Genomic DNA, 16419 nt, shown 5'->3' with positions numbered 1-16419 from the left:
TTTGATGGGACGCCATCGACGTGCCAACATCGTTTTGATTGGTCAGAGGTCGAGCCGTTCGGTCAGAGGTCAGAGGTCGAGCCGTTCGCCTCTTCTCCTCCTCAAAAATGCTCCATGGAAATTTGCAGTTTCTGCTCTTTGACAGTTTTTGTCACTTGCTAGTGCTTCTTCTGGTGCATCTGCAGAGCAGAGTTTTTCAACCAGTGTGTCGCAACACACTAGTGCGTCAGGTGTACCGTGACAAATTATCCAATTTCAAAACATTCCATTATTGAGTGACTGTATTTTAAGAAATATAAGCCTGTCTCCTCCCTCTGTTCCTTCCATGGATATCAGCTCTAAGTATATTATAATGTTTTTGGTTGGCCATTGGATTTCTTTCAATGTAAAAAATGTGCCGTGGCTCAAATAAGGCTGAAAAACAGTGTGTGGAGGCAGTAAAGGATGCTGGGTACCAGTTCGCAATCATAACGGCTCAAACGCAGTCAGTTTAGTTTTGCTTTTTGTGTTGTGTTTGTCTCTCGGCAAGTGTAGGTGTTGTCCCTCTTTTGATTCAGGTTCCAGATGTTACCGACTTGCAAATGAGGCATTTTGGCGACTCTTAATTTCCTGTTGGCCTCAGTGTTCCTGCCCCGCGGTGGCCCGTTTCCCTCCTCGCTCCTCAAGTGCTGCGATGTGTGGTCGGCAAAACTCGTCCTGCCTTGTTTGAAAACGCGTCAGAAACGCTCGCACGTTCAGGCAGCGCACTCGTCGCCTTTGCGGATTTAGCGGGATGTTGTGTTTTTTGTTTTGTTTTTTTTGGCCGTCTGAGAATAAACAGAGCGAACGCTGATTCCAAAAGCCGATCAGCGAAGCCCCGGGTGAGTGTTTGGCTCCGCTGTTTGTGTGAACGCGGGGAAAACAACAACGCGGCTGAGCTCGTTCCAGCCAGAGAGACCGGAGTGGCATTGTTGCGCAGCATGAAACGCACTTTTCGGACGCCATGCTGCAATTAAACCGTAACTCAAAGTTCAAGTTTGGCAGAGTTCAAAGCGGCGACGTGAACCGAGCGACCGGCGACGGACGAAACGTTAAACCTCTCACTACAAGGTGTGAGGTGGAAAAAAAAAACAAAACATGATGTCCTGCCAGCTGTCGCGCACTTGTTAAAACAAAAAAAAACAAAAAAACTGCAGCTGAAAAATTAATTCTGTCTCTGTCTGGTGTGTGTGTTTTCTCAGGATAATCCAGCGCACCATCAGGGCCGCGGTGGAGCAGCACTTCCTGGAGCTGAAGACCTCGACCGAGCAGGACCTGAGCAGCTACGACAGCCAGGGGTGGGTAGGAGCGCACTAGCGGCTAGACGGCTCTCTCGCAAGCCAACCGGCTCTTCCAAGTGAAACAAGGAGAGCCGGCTCCTGATTGGGAGATTTCTTCCTTCCCTGAAGTAAACCAGGAACGATCGTCGATCCGCAGCCAGTCGAGCGGTTTAGAATTTAGAACAATGGAGAGAAAAATTAGAGAGAAACTGAAACTGACAAATGTTGTTTGATGCTTTGATGATGCTTTTTGTTTCTTTTTCAAATTTCTGTTTTTATCTTGTGATGTTTCGTTCACGTCTTCTTTCACTGGTACATCGTTGTATTGGGGTGGGTGTTTGTTGTGGTATTTATATTTATTTCTACAGCACTGTGTTCCATGTTGAGTGTATAAATGATACACATTTAGTATTTTTGATATCATGAACAGTCTTTAATTTTTTGCAAACAAAAAAATCGAAAGAGCCGCCCGGGAGCCAAAGGAGCCGGCTCTTTATAGCGAGCCAATCCCAAAAAAGGAAAAACAAGCTAGAATTCCCATCACTAGAGTGCACATCCACATATGCAACACACACACACACACACACATACACACACACACTAAACCGCAGCATCGTCGCAAGCAATTCCTGCACGCTGCTCGTTTGCACTGTGCCTGTGCGTGCGTTCCCGAGGGGTTCAGTGGCGTCAGGTGAGCCGGGAGACGCGCTTCCCTCGCGGTTGACATTGCGTACAGAGTGGCGGCCAGATGGTTTGGTTTTATTTCGCGTGCGACAACGCGCCGACAGCTGAGGCGTTAATTATCGAGCTCCAGCATTGCAGACGGTCGGGGAGCAGCTGTTCGACTGTCAGCGGCGTCGCTTTTTACCGCTGTAACGAAGGGCAGCAGTGTTTGAGGTTGTCCAGCTTTTTGTCTTTGATTAACTGTTTTTCTCGTTTTGTTTTGTTGGGGCTGTCAGACGATTAATTTTTTTTAATTCGCGATTAATCTCTGAATTTCCATAGCTGCCCACGGTTGATCACATTTTGACTTAAATGTTACTATTTTTCCCTTTTATGTCCCATATTTATGTAAAGTAATTCTTGGTGTCTTAATTGGGAACCAAAAGAACACAAAGAAAGGATTTTTTACTTTTTGATCTTTCGCATATAATTATTATTTATTTTAAAACAGTGCGTCTACACCCACTTAATACAAAGAATAATGAATCCAAGACAAAACGTGAATCCTAAGCAAACGTGTCAGGAACGCTTTTCTTTTTTTCAATATAAGCACCACGAACGACGAGGAAGAACGAAACTGTACTCCTGCGCTAAGCTGAATCGGGCGTCTTGTGCTTCAAAACGAAAGTGAAAGTTAAAACCTGCGCTCGCAGCAGCGGTACGAGGCTGCCTGTGGGTTGCTGGCACGTAGTCAAGTCCCCGCCAGTAGTACGTGGCTTCACGAGGGCGTAAGGTGGAATATAAGCGAGGTTGCGTTTGGGGTCACAAAGGAAGAAAGGAAAAAACAAACACTGCAGTCGGTCATTCGGGAACCTCAGTGGCCTTGAAGCGGCTGGCGGGGCCGTCTATTGAGGACCACTGCTGGAGGTGGTTTCTTTGAAACCATCACCGCAGTGTCAACTGCACAGGATAAACACAGCGCAAGGACAAAAGGCCTGCGACTAGAAAAACAATGAGCATCTTATGCCTCGTATTTAATCTCATTGCCATTGAAGCTTAAATGCTAACGGCCCTGTTTATGTGTTTTTCTTTATTTATTAGGGTCAGCCCCAGCGAGCCTGTAGATCAGGGCTGCGATGGAGACGAGGAGCAACACACCGAGGAGTCGCTGCTCGACGACGCCGAAACACACAGCCAGAAAGACTCGCAGGTTCGTGTGAGGAGATTTTTTTTTTTTTTGTGTAACAGTGACAGAAAGACAATAGTGGCTCCCCACCCTCGGCGCTCAGTCGGTAACCCACACACTGTTCGCTGCGAGGACGAGCTGGCTGCGTGGGCCGGCCCGCTGGCCGGCCGGCCAGCAACATATTTCCCACAGCGAAGCTCCTTCCCGGTTCAGCGCCGGGTTCATTTTGGAGGCTCAACCTTTGATTGGAGCAGAACAGGCCGCCTTTGTTTGGCTTCGATCGGTGGGATTCTGCTAGAGGACCGAGTGCAGCGAGCAAGTGGACCCACAAACGGGGGTTCTGTGTGTACCAGTACCAGCTGTGTAGTCTTCTTATTGGGTGGGAGAGAATAATTACACTTGGCTGGGAATCCAGCCACAAAGCTCCAATATACATATAAATATATTTATTAGAGCTTTGTGTGTGTGTAGATGGATAAATAGATAGATAGATAAATACACTGTCGATATAATTGCTAACCATTTGTCCAGTTTTGACACTTAAAATCAAATCTAATAAAGTGTTGTTACATACTTATAAAGACTCTTTCGGCTCCCCCCAATAGAAAAAGGTCCATTTCAATTCTTCATGTAGATTTTTTTAGAGAGCTGGAAGCCATTTTTCATGCAGCTGCAGCCTTTTAACCCTCAACTATGGTTCATCCTCGTTCCAAAGAGCTATTTTAGTTCTCACAGAACCTCCGGGAGGTCCAGACACAGTCACGTGTCTGATCAGTTCCCTTGGCCCAGGACACCAGCAGAGAGCAGAGGGACACCTGTGCTCTGAAATGCACACTCGAAGCTCGCGCTAAGCCATCTCACGTGTGTTTTGGCCATTTGGAGGGTCGGCAGTGTTTCCACCCGAGGGGAAAGACCAAGACTTTCCAAAACAACAAGTTAGACTCTCTCCGTTTGTGTCTCGTAGGACTCGCTGGACACCGGCACCGCCCTAGAGGAGACCACTGGAATGGACATGGATGCGGAGGCCGTCACGGACGCTGAGAACAACAAAAACACTGCCAGGTGAAAGAGGAGAAACAAGGCCGATCAAATCCGTCTCAAAATATACATATCATGAAAAACATGAGCGACGCCTGCTGGTTCAGCGGTGTAACTGACAGCTGGAGAAGTTTGTACTTGCTGCGTTCCCTCCGGCGTTGCTTTGCTGGTGCAGGTCCTTGGCGAATCAGTGCGACACGCCGCCTCAGCCGGAGCGCGTGTGTGTGTTTACGCCGCTCCCCAAACTTCACGCCGTCCCACACAGCAGCCGCGGCCCCCCCTGTGTACATGTAAACATACCCAATTAAGCGCAGTCGGCCGGAGGTTTGGTCACGGTTGCGTCCTGCTCTGGCCTCAACTGCTCTGGCCTGAGCAGCTCTGCACCAGCAGCTACTTGCAGAGCAGTTGTTGTAAACCGCAGCAGCCTGGGGTTGTGAATCACACAGTGTGTGTTTGTTATTTTTTACGCAGTGAGGTGAGCCGACCCTGCCGCCCACACACACACACACACACACACACACACACACACACACACACACACACACTCGTGGCCCAGAGTCTTTGCGTGACTTTTAGCTGCGAGCAGACTCTGAACTGGGTCACGTCTTCTGCCCGTTGCCACGCTCCAAAATACCTCAGAGCCTCAGAGTCTGAAGCAAGCAGAGCTCCTCCACACGGCTCTTCATTAAAGAATATATTCAGAATATATTTAGTCATAATTTTGCAAAAATGAAAAGGTTTGGCACTCTAAATGCAATATGTTATTTTTTTATATATTTGTTTCTCTTTCAACTGCAGCTCCACAGAACTGTAATCACTAATAGCAATGACCAGTGAGCCATGATTGGAATAACAATAACTAATTATATGCGTTACATGTGTTGTTTTCATCATTTTTATTTTTTCTCTGCACTGCAAACGTACTGAACAGTGACCCCAAAGCTGTACCCTGGAAAATCTCATCCACTTTTCTCCAAAAGTGCTGTACAACAGCATCGTCCAAGTAGCTCCACGTCAAGCAACAAGCAACTATGGTCATAGTAAATGCATTACTTTAATCAGCATTGGGTTCTGTTAAACACAGAAGTAATAAACCTGTTTTTCCAATGCAATGCAAGGAGAAATAATAAAAAGTCCAGATGTTTGTGTACAGTTGTAGGGACCAAGAGTAAAAAGTCATCAGAAGAAAAAAAAAACTCACTCAAGTAAAGTACAGATTTCTTAAGTACAGTAAGCAAGTATTTGTACTCCATGACTTCCCACCTGTGTTCAGTCACACTCATGTTGTTCTCTGTCTTTTTGTTTCCAGACAGGACAATCAACCCTGTGACATCATGGAGCAGAGTCACACCGTCACCATTTGCTGCGTAAGTCAAACGGCACCGACGACGAGCGGCTGAACGTCCGTCCACCGCCTCCCTTCCGAGTCCGCTTCCAATCCAAGTCTCTTTGCCTGCAGAACTCGGGTCCCGGCCGCTGCGACCACAACGCCAACACCAGCGAGTTGGACCGGAGCCGCCTGTCGCCGTGCCAACCCAACTCTGGCCACCACAACCCCCACCTGCAGCTCTTCCCCGACAGCCAGTGGGAAGGTAGAGACTCTGCTGCTGCTGCTGCTGCTCTTTTTTTAATGAATCGTTTATTTTTTATTTTGGCTCACTGCAGCGTCAGCGCTTGCGTCTGGTGCATTTTAAAATGTTGTGTTTGCGTCATGGAGTCTGCCAGCCTGTCGTCCTGCTCCGCTTCCCCTCCGATCAGGGTGGACGTAACCACATTACTGTGACCGAGGGGCCAGTTTAGTGTTGATAATCATCTGCACACACACACACACACACACACACACACACACACACACACACACACACACACACACACGTTTTGAACGAACGTCTGCTTGGATGATTGACCTCAGTGTTCCTCTGCTTTGCCATCTCTCCTCCTCCTCCTCCTCCTCCTCTTCCTCCTCCTCCTCCACCTCTTCCTCCCGGTCCATCCAAACAGCGTCACCCCCCTCCCATGCACACCTCCCTCCCATAGACTTCTCATGTATGCACCTGCAGAAAGAAGGCCAAGGTAAGGAGTCGCTCCCAGCCCACAGTCCCTCCTCTCATCCTGCTCTCCTTCATTTTGTTTGTCCTTTTTCTGTGTGTTTTGTTTTTTTTTCGCTGGGAAGAAAAAAAACAACCTTTATTAATAAAGTTCTCACACTGTCTGGATGAAAAAAGTGCTTGTGTGGTACTGATTTTAACACCCTGCATGCAACACTCTTGTCCCTCCTCCCTCCTCCTCCTCCTGCCGCAGGGCCTCTGGACAAACGAAACCCTTTCCTGTCTAAACACCTGTTATTGTTCCTGCCGACTTCCTGGGTTTCTCACCCATCTCGATGTCTTTCAAGCCCCCTCTGCCCCCCCCCCCCTACACCTCCCACCCCTGTGCCGTACAGCCCCTCCTGCCTCGGCTCAGCATGTTAGCGCAAGAGAAGAAGACGCTGAGTTTTGCAGGCCACCGAAGAGGAGGATGAATTTGTTGTTTGCGGGGTTTATCGGAGCGATCGAACCGAGATGCACATCTTGCCCTCCTGAGGCCTTGTCCACACGTCTATGGGTGTTTCAAAAATATTTCCAACTTATGGATGTCGTTTCCCCCCCCCCCCCTCAAAAATCACCATAATCAATGAGAGCATGTACACAAGCTGTCGGCCAATCAGAACCCACCATTTGGTACCTCACGCGCATGTGTTTGCACTGTGGGAGGAAGCCGGAGAACCCGGAGACAGAAAGGTCCCAGGCCCGGAATCGAACCCACAACCTTCTTGCTGTGAGGCGGCAGCACTAACCGCTGCGCCGCTGTGTCACCACATTTATTTTCATTACAAAGAAATACAATGCAATTCAATGCGTTTGCGTACTGGGAGCATCATGAAAAGCCAATAAAATACATTGGCGGGGGGGGGGCAGGAAACATACATTTTCAGCATCTCATTCATTCAGCGCAGCCATGTCGTCAAAGACTCACTGTGCCATCAGCAGGAGTGGAATTGTGTGCGTTGGGTTTTTAAAAGCACTAGCGCAAAAATTGCACCAAGTGCAGAGTGGCGTCAGGTATCAGGTTAGTGTGTATTGCTACAAGTCCTCCCCTTCACCATCTGGCCAGACTAGAATAAGTCAAGAAAAACACCTCATTAAAATGTTGTGGTTCTTTGCTGTTTCTCTGCCGTAGTTCCACAAACATTGCTTAACACCCGCTGACGTGTGGACGAGGCCTGGGTCGGTCGGGGCGGGGGGGACGGAACCTGTCCTCCTCCCCCCCCCTCCTGTCCCCCGCTCCCTGACTGACTAACCCCGCCTCCTCTCTGTCTCCCCCTCCTCCTCCTCCTCCTCTTCCAGACCCCGTCCCCGCCTTCAAATCCTGGCAGGACGACAGCGAGAGCGGTGAGGCGCAGCTCTCCCCGCTGGCCGGCCGCATGGTCCCGCTGCCCCCGCTGCCCCTGGACCAGGAGGGGGCGGAGGAGGACGAGGAGGAGGCGGGCCAGGACGCCTCGCCTTCCTTCTCGCGCTCCCACCCCCACCTGCTGGCCCGCCGCTTCCTGGACTTCGGCGCTCACAGCGCCCAGCGCTTCCTGCAGCAGGACCCCGACGCCACCTCGCCCACCAAGGCGCAGAGGTAGAGTGAGACGGCGCAGGGGTGCTGGACACCGGCACAGATGTTCTAATGATGTAATGATGATATCTGATTCTGTGGCTAAAGTCTGGTGTCTACCCCCCCCCCTCCCCCCAACCCCCCTCCCTCCACCCCAACCCCCCCGTCAGGCCGCGGCGAGCCTCCTTCGGCTCCAAGGAGGCCATGAGGGGCGGAGACTCGGTGACCCACCAGCTCACCAAGAAGCTCCAGCACCTGAAGAAGAAGATCAAGCAGTTTGAAGAGCAGTTTGAGAAGGAGAGGAACTACAAGGTGAGATCCAAACCTAATTTTGATAATGCAAAAGTCCACTAGCTGACAGTGAGTATAACAGGCTTGGTCTTCACGACTCAGAACATTTCCCACTGGCCTTGTTACTACATTTACTGTATGTTACTTTCACCTGCTGCACCTGTGAGCTGCAGTTTATAGAAGAAAATAACTGGTTTCCCGTTCTCTCTGTGTCCTGATGGCTGACTGTGGCCCTTCTCTCCTCCTACTCCTCGTCCCCCTACTCCTCGTCCCCCTACTCCTCCTCCTTCTCTTCTTCCTCCTGCTCCTCCTTCTCTTCTTTCTCGTCCTCCTCCTTCTTTTCCCTCTCCCTCCTCTCCCTCCTCCTTCTCTTCCTTCTCCTCCTCCTCCTTCTCTTCCTTCTCCTACTTCCTCCTCCTCTTCCTTCTCTTCTTTCTCCTCCTTTTCTTTCTCCTCCTCTTCTCCCGCCTCTCCCTCCTCCTCCTCTTCCTCCTCCTCCTCCTCCTTCTCCTTCTCCTCTTTCTCCTCCGCCACGCCTCCTTCGCCTCCTCCTCCTCTTTCTCCTCCTCCTCCTCCTCCTCCTCCCTGCAGCCCTCTCATGGAGACAAGGCAGCGAACTCCAAGGTCCTGAAGTGGATGACGGACCTCACTAAGATCCGCAGGCAGATCAAAGGTGAGCGCCGTCCCTCCTCTTCCTCCTCTTCGCACTACGTGCACACACGCTCGGACAGCCTTGACCCCTCCCCTTCCCTCCTCCCACCTCCCGCTCCTCCCTCCCCCCCCAACCCGTGTGACAACATTGCACATGTGCTGCTCCTGCCATGACGTGTGCACGTGCCGGGGGAGGAGCCTCGGCGTTTCCTTTCGCTGCGCGGCTCCGCCCCCTCCCACGCGCTGGTTGGTGAAGCGGTGGGCAGGACGCGAGGGAGAGGGGTCGGTAGGATCCGATTGGTGCAATCTGCCCCATTTCTGGCTCCGAAGCCCCGCCCACCCCCCCACCCCGGCCCCCCCGCAGCCATCCGTCGACGGCCGAATCGTCTCTGTTTTCAGATCGAAATTGACAAAAATCGACAATAACACGAGCACCCTGCTCTCCACTCTCCTCCTTCCTCCTCCTCCTCCTCCTCCTCCTGCTCCTCCTCCTCCCATCGGCCCCGCCCACCACCAATTGATCCATTGACCGGTGGGCCAACCAGGACGCCAGCACCACCTATTGCCCAGAAGCACGCCGAGGCACCAGGCTTTGCTCCATTCATACAGACGCCACCACGCTCCTCCCCCCTGCTCCTCCTCCCTCCCCTCCACCTCCTCCGCCTCCTCCCCCTCCTCCTCCTCCTCCTCTATCTGCTCACCTCCCCATCACACACTCACCCCCCCGCTCCACCCCTACTCAGGCCTGAGTTGTAGAGCGTTTCACCTCAGTAAGTACCAAGCCCTCAGTAAGTAGACCCACACCTCGCACTCCAGACGGTGGCGCTGGGGCGCCGCTAGTGCAGAGCCACACCCACAAACTCCTCAGCCAGGGATGCAACCGTGTCGTAGTTACAGCGTCCTGATGTCAACCATTGCAAACAGAGAAAGTGTAGACATCTATGTATGTATGTATGTATATAATGTTTATATATCTATATATATATATATACAGTATATGTCAAAATGCAGTTAATCGCAGTTAACTTTGCAAATTGAGAGCTTAATCGCCATTCAAAAAGTTAATCGTTTGACAGCCCTAATTTATAAATGTATGTATGTACGTATATATTTATATGTGTGTGTGTACATATATATATAAATATATAAATATATGTACATATATATATATATAAATATATAAATATATATATATATATATATACATATATACATGCAGTGTAATAGTAACCACAATTACTGTCGGTCAGGTTGACAAAGTGGAGGTGTGAAATGTCGTCATCTCCAGCACATTTCACACACAATGTGCAGAAACATTTGTGGTTTCCTCGTGTTGAGAAATGAGAGTGCAGAGGGGACGACAAACTAAAAAAGAAAACAATATTCAGACAATACAGGACATAATACTCCTTGAAGGACTGAAGAATATGGGTTACTTTTCAAGGAGCTCTCTCAGATCCTGTAATATGAGGATCATTCAAGAAGCTAAAATATGAAACATAGAAATAGAAATAGAAATGAAAAAAATAGATAGGCCATTTTTTTCTCATTATTTCATGAGCGCTTATTGCGTGCGCTGTTACCACAATGAAAAACATCCCAAAATTTAGCAACGACAAAGACGATGTTTGCTCGCTGTGTTGTGGAAGCATGAAGTCTCGTGGTCCTGCCGGGCGTCTCCTCCCTCCTGCATGATGCTCTCGCTGCGCGGCGGCCCAGCAGCTGCATGTGCGGCCGCCCTGCGAGAGCGAGACGAGCTCGTCGCGTCTCCGTCGCCGCCTGCCGTCCTCATCCGTCGTCGCCTCATCTCCTCTCCACTCTCCACCCTCCTCCTCCTCCTTCTCCTTCTCCTCCTGCTCCTCCTCTTCTTCCTCCTCTTCTTCCTCAGACGCCAAGCACCGTGCGGAGAGCGAGCTGGGCCCCAACACCCGCCCGCGCAGCAACACCTTGCCCAAGAGCTTCGGCTCCACGCTGGAACACGGCGCCCACGATGCGGTGGCGGCGGCGGCGGCCGAGGTCCGCGGGCCTCGGCCCACCCGGGAGGAGACGCTGGAGCTCATCCAGCGCAGGGTGAAAGGGAAGAGGCAGGAGGACGGCTGGCCCGACGACATCAAGGTGAGCGGGACCAAACACCGTTAGCCCTCTGTTTACAGCCTGCCAACACTCAAAATATAAAATGACCAAGATTCATTCATAGTTTTGCTGCCTTGAGTGACGATCAACCATGTAGACAGTCATGAAAATGAAAGGAAAAACCAAAAATCCCCAGGAAACGGCACAGTTAGCCCTCTGTTTGCAGCCTGCCACCAATCAAACTTTAGATTTTAGCCTCCTGAAACTGAAACTGATGCCTTGTTGGAACTTTAAACACGGAAACCACCTGGGAATGGTAGCTGTGCAACTGTGTGACATCACAAAGGGCTGATGCACACTGAATAGTGTGTTTTCAGCACGCTGAGTCAGCAAGAGCAGTGAAGGATGCAGAGACAGTTATTTAATAATTGAAATACCTCCCGTTTCCGCTGTGCACCTGCGTGCAGAAGATGACCAAGGAGCAGCTGTCGAGCGAGAAGACGGTCCTGCAGAAGAACCTGCTGCACTACGAGGGTCTGCACGGCCGGCCGGTGAGCTTCCAGCGTCCAGGATCAGCTTCCAGCGCCGCGGCGGAGCTTCTGCTCACACATTGAACCTCCCCCTCCCCCCCCACCTCCCTCCTTCTGCCCTCAGGTGACCCGAGAGGAGCGGATGGTGGTGAAGCCTCTCTACGATCGCTACCGCCTGGTCAAGCAGATGCTCACCAGAGTCAGCATCACTCCCGTCACCGTACGTCACCCACGCCAGTGTTGTCCTACTGGAGAGTCGGTCTCGGTCTCCAGACCGCTCTTTAAGCGTCTCGGACTGGGCCGACTCCAGAGTTCTGATCAAGCCCGGTCGAGACTCAGCCAACGCTGCAATGACACGATAATAACAGACATTAATCCGGCCGCTGCCGTTTTTACGCCCTGTTTGTGACACCCAGAGTGACACGCTGACTTATTCCCGGTCCATTTATTTTATAATTTTATGAAGCAAAGTTGTTTTTTGAAAAGGTTTTAAAAAATAATAATAATAATAGTTGGCAAAGCAGCAAAATCAAGAAAACTATTAAAAGATCCCCTGCTGAAAAGAGATGTTGCTGTTCCATTTAGAAGCAAACTTGAATTTAAAAGTTTTTTAAATTTTCTTTCTGTTGTCTCGTGATTCTTCTTTGATGTATGAAGTCTTGGTCTCGTCTCGGCCTCGATGCTCTCTTGTCTTGATAATGTCTCGGTCTCGGTCGGTGCCGTCTCGACTACAACGCCGCTCAGTGCCATTTTGCGCCCAGCAGGTGTCGCCCTCGAGCAAGCGGCGGAGCCAAACCCTGCAGCCCATCATCGAGGGCGAGACGGCCCACTTCTGCGAGGAGATCAAGGAGGAGGAGGAGGACGAGAGGAAGGACAGGGACGAGGAGACAGCGGCGCGGCGGGAGGAGGAGCGGGAGGAGGCGGTGGCGGAGGAGGACGAGGACGAGGAGGACGAGGAAGAGGAGGAGGAGGAGGAGGGCGAGAGCAGCGGCGGCGAGATGCAGAGCCCCGAGGTCATCATGGCCGTGGACCTGCTGGCCCCCGGCGAGGGGCCCGTGGGCGGCCCCAAGAGCCAGAGCCAGCGGCCAATGACGGCCAAGCTGGAGGAGGGCTCGGGGAGGCTGGCGCTGGACCTGCGGCTCTCCAGCTCCAACGCCTCGTCCATGTGAGAAGCACGCACACGCACACACGCACACGCACACGCAGGGGAAATATACACTACCAGTCAAGATATGTGGATTAATGTGGCAAAAGAAAAGAAATGTTAAACACCTCAATATGTTGTGTTATTTATATTTTACATGAAGGGATCATCTAGATCATCTTTCTAGACCATCTAAAATATGAAACTTGTTTGAGTTATTTCACACTTTCTGTTTAATACGAATTCCATGTGTGTTCCTTCACAGTTTAGATTCCTTCAGTGAAAATCCACAATGTAAATTGTCACGAAAATGAAAGAAAAACCAAAGATTCCTCAGGAAACGGCACCGTTAACCCTCTGTTTACAGCCCGCCAGCAATCAAACTTTAGATTTCAGATTCTGGTTCGGATCACAAGTGCTGTCCAAACCTTTGACCGGTTGTGCGTTTATCAAATCACCGGCTCCCATTTCCTGCGTCTGACTCCGCCCCTTCCTGTCCCAGGCCAGAGCTGCTGGAACAGCTGTGGAAGGCCCGAGCGGAGAAGAAGAAGCTGAGGAAGAGCATCCGAGAGTTCGAGGAAGACTTTTATCAGCATAACGGGAGGTGGGTGAGACGCCGTGGCACTGCCAGGAGAAAAATATACTCTGGGTTTATGAGGGTTTTTTTTTTTTCACTTTTAAACACAAAAATAAAGCGTGTTTTTCCCAACGTAAGAAGTACAAAGTACAGATATTTGTGTGTAAATGTAGGGAGTAGAAGTGAAAAATGTAGTACAGATGTAGTACCATAACAAAGTATTTGTACTTTGTTTCTCCCCGGCTCTGCATAACCACAACAACTGTGTGTGTGTGTGTGTGTGTGTGTGTGTGTGTGTGTGTGTGTGTGTGTGTGTGTGTGTGTGTGTGTGTGTGTGTGTGTGTGTGTGTGTGTGTGTGTGTGGCTGCAGGAACGTGCAGAAGGAGGACCGAGTGCCAATGATGGAGGAGTACCGGGAGTACAAGAGGATCAAGGCCAAACTGCGCCTCCTAGAGGTGCTCATCAGCAAACAGGATTCCTCCAAGTCCATCTGAGGAAACACGCAGAGCTCCTCTCTCCCACCGCCCCACAAACGCACCATCACACGCTCCACCCAGCCAGCCGGCCAGAACCGGGCCGGTCACATGACCATCACACAGCCGTGCTGCATTCAGGTCGCGGAGCCTCCCGCACGTCGAGCGGTGAAGTGACGAGGGTTGGCCGCTAGAGGGCGCCAGAGAAGCGTTGACTGTGTTTGGGACGGGACGTGGATGCAGCACCGCCAGCCAGTAGAATCACCTGGAGACACGGAGAAGCTCCTCCTCCTCCTCCACCTCCTCCTCCTCAGACTTTTCACCTTGAGAACTTCTTCGTCTTTTTCATCCGCTGTCGGTTGTTTTCTCCTCCTCCTCCTCCTCCTCCCCCGGACTTCACTTTATTTTCTACGGGACGCTGATTTTTAAATGAGTTCACACCTTTTTAAACATGTTTGCTTTGTGTGTGACGCGTGTTCCTGTTTCCAAGAAAGGAGGCGTGTGCGTTTGTTTGACGCGAGGAACGTTTTTCCGCTCAGCACACAAACGAGAATGAGAAAAGTCAGTGTTTCAACCGCAGGGTCGTCCTTCGGCTCTCGCGGCTCATCCTGTTGTTGTTTTTTTCTCCTCCCCTCGTCGTTTGCTTCTCTTCTTCTGCGCGTTTCTTGGAGCTCTTTAGTCTTTTTTTTTTTGTGTGTTTGTTTGTTTTAAACGGACGTTAGGAAGAAGCGCTAAGACAGAGACGCTCGCTGGAGAGAGCAGACTGGTCAGCAGCTTCTTCCCCTTCTTCCCCTTCTTCTTCTTCTTCTTCTTCCTCTTCACCTCTGATCGAGAAAGCAGAATCTCTGGTTGAGGTCACGATGCTGCGTAAACCGCGCCGTGCAGCAAAGTGGGTGGGGGACGCCGTCGCAGCTCCTTGTGATGTCACAAAGGGGCCCCCGATTTACAGGACCGAGTTCTGCAAACAGCCGCTTTTGGGGAAAAAAAATAAATAAATAAAAAGTGCAGCAAAGCCAAAGAAGTGGAGCGACGGTGACGGAGAAAACGCAGGTCGACTCTTTTAAATCGTTCTTTTTTCACTGGCGGCCGAATGAGTCGGTGTGGGAAGTGAATCGTCTGAGTCGCTCGTAGTGACTCTGATGCAGATGCTCTCCATTGGAGTCTTGTACGACTTTCTTTTCTTCAGTTCCGAGCGCTGATTTATCCGTCAGACTCACAGCCGACTGCAGCCGACCGTTCCTTTTTTCACAGTGGAGGTGAAAATTTGCCGGTGTTTTTTTTTTCTTTCTTCTTCTTCTTCTTCTTCTTCTTCTTCTTCTTCTTCTTCTTCTTCTTCTTCATTTCTGTTGTTTGTTTTCTCGACGAAGGTGGAGAGCGGAACACGTTGCGACTGCTGTTAAGGGACGAAGAGGGTGGGGGGGGGGCGTTTTTATCCAGACAGACGGTGAAAGGTTTGATGTAAAAAGTAAACAAAACAAAAAAAAAGAAAAAAGTCTTTATTTGCACAGCATTCACAGAATGCAGCCCTCGTTGTCGTCGTCGCTGTTTATTTCCTGTGTGTTTCTGGAGAGAGAAAAAAAGAATAAGCACTACTTCTATACAAATATAAATATATACTGTACATAAAAGAGATAAAAAAAAAAAAAACACCCGAAGGAATGAATGTCACAAATGTTTAAATTATTCCAAACGTGAGTTTGGCAAACCCCCCCGCACCCCCCCCCCTCCCTCTTTGGCTCATTATATTTGTGAAGCCCTGACAATGTTGTTCTGTTGTTTTCTGTTTGTTTTTGTTTTTTTTCCTTTTCTTTGCTTTTCTTCTGAATATTGCTCGCACTATCATAGCCATCGTTGTGTGTGTGTGTGTGTGTGTGTGTGTGTGTGTGTGTGTGTGTGTGTGTGTGTGCGCTCGCGCGTGACGCTGACGGTCGAAAAGCCCCCTTTTGTATCGACTCACTGAGTGTAACACCAGCTGTAGTTATCACCGTGTCCGTGTGTGTGCGTGTGTGTGTGTGTGTGCGTGCGTGCGTGCGTGTGCAATATAAGCTAAGCTAGAAGCAGCAGCTGTAGTGAGCTTGCATGGCAGAAGAGAAGATATTAATAATAATCTTATGATGATGTTAATAATAGTAACACAGTGTGTTGTTTCTGTTATTTGTGCCATGATGAAGCAGCAATAATAAATTTTAAAAAGAAAAAGCTCATCGAGAGGTTTGACAGTATCTGCTCATGGATGGATGGACGGGTGTGTGTGTGTGTGTGTGTGTGTGTGTGTGTGTGTGTGTGTGTGTGTGTGTGTGTGTGTGTGTGTGTGTGTGTGTGTGTGTGTGTGTGTGTGTGTGCAGCTCTGTTGTCCCCCCCCCCCACGGCTGGTCGCTCCCTGTTTGTGTGGAAGAGCAAACCAAAAAAAAAAAAAGAGTAAGAACGTTGACAAACATTCCAGTTTTAATCCCGGATCTAAAAAGCAGAGGCGGCTCCTCGTCGCTCTCAGAAACATCGAGTCTTTGTTTCCTTTATGTTTTTATTTTTATTTTTTTGCAATATAAGGATGTTGCGGTATTTCCTGCTGCTCGGCTGTTTCCGAAACGACAAATGGAAAAAAACCAAAAAAAAAACAGTCAGTGTTTTTCTTTTTAAATTTAGTCGCTTTTTTCCATCCAAAGCTAGTGGCAGCTAGCACTGCGTCGCGAGCTGCTAGCTAGGCTGTTTCTACTTTAACACGGTGCAGACCCGACCGGCTTTCTCCTGTGACTGATATTCACACTCGTTTTAGCCCCGCGTGTCTGAAATACTGAGTGAGCCGTCCACCTTCTTCTGATACTTCTGGGAAAACCTGGCGTCTGTTTTGCAGGTCGA

At 50.0% G+C, this 16419-nt stretch overlaps 1 protein-coding gene across 3 annotated transcripts in view; it reads left to right on the top strand.

Moving 5' to 3' along the window:
* The window catches only part of fam13b (family with sequence similarity 13 member B), a 49560-nt gene extending 34234 nt beyond the window's left edge, over positions 1 to 15326 (top strand). Inside the window, exons 9-24 of one of the 3 annotated variants that reach the window (XM_076012336.1) lie at positions 1221 to 1316; positions 3063 to 3171; positions 4112 to 4209; positions 5495 to 5552; positions 5645 to 5777; positions 6187 to 6258; positions 7572 to 7848; positions 7995 to 8136; positions 8707 to 8788; positions 9312 to 9536; positions 10655 to 10881; positions 11307 to 11390; positions 11494 to 11589; positions 12134 to 12534; positions 13016 to 13117; positions 13461 to 15326. In XM_076012336.1, coding sequence (XP_075868451.1) covers positions 1221 to 1316; positions 3063 to 3171; positions 4112 to 4209; positions 5495 to 5552; positions 5645 to 5777; positions 6187 to 6258; positions 7572 to 7848; positions 7995 to 8136; positions 8707 to 8788; positions 9312 to 9536; positions 10655 to 10881; positions 11307 to 11390; positions 11494 to 11589; positions 12134 to 12534; positions 13016 to 13117; positions 13461 to 13584 — 2326 coding nt within the window. In that variant the 3' untranslated portion in view covers positions 13585 to 15326. The remainder of the gene's footprint in view (positions 1 to 1220; positions 1317 to 3062; positions 3172 to 4111; positions 4210 to 5494; positions 5553 to 5644; positions 5778 to 6186; positions 6259 to 7571; positions 7849 to 7994; positions 8137 to 8706; positions 8789 to 9311; positions 9537 to 10654; positions 10882 to 11306; positions 11391 to 11493; positions 11590 to 12133; positions 12535 to 13015; positions 13118 to 13460) is intronic. The other 2 variants (XM_076012337.1, XM_076012338.1) reach the window with 2 other exon arrangements.
* The last annotated feature ends 1093 nt before the right edge of the window (positions 15327 to 16419 follow it).

Source organism: Nelusetta ayraudi, unplaced genomic scaffold, assembly GCF_046127955.1.
Source record: "Nelusetta ayraudi isolate G7.1 ecotype Tasmania unplaced genomic scaffold, CSIRO-AGI_Nayr_v1 ptg000005l, whole genome shotgun sequence".
In the NCBI taxonomy this organism is placed as follows: Eukaryota; Metazoa; Chordata; class Actinopteri; order Tetraodontiformes; family Monacanthidae; genus Nelusetta; species Nelusetta ayraudi.
The sequence above is the reverse complement of the archived record's forward strand: the minus strand, read 5'-3'. Positions and strand labels throughout refer to the sequence as shown.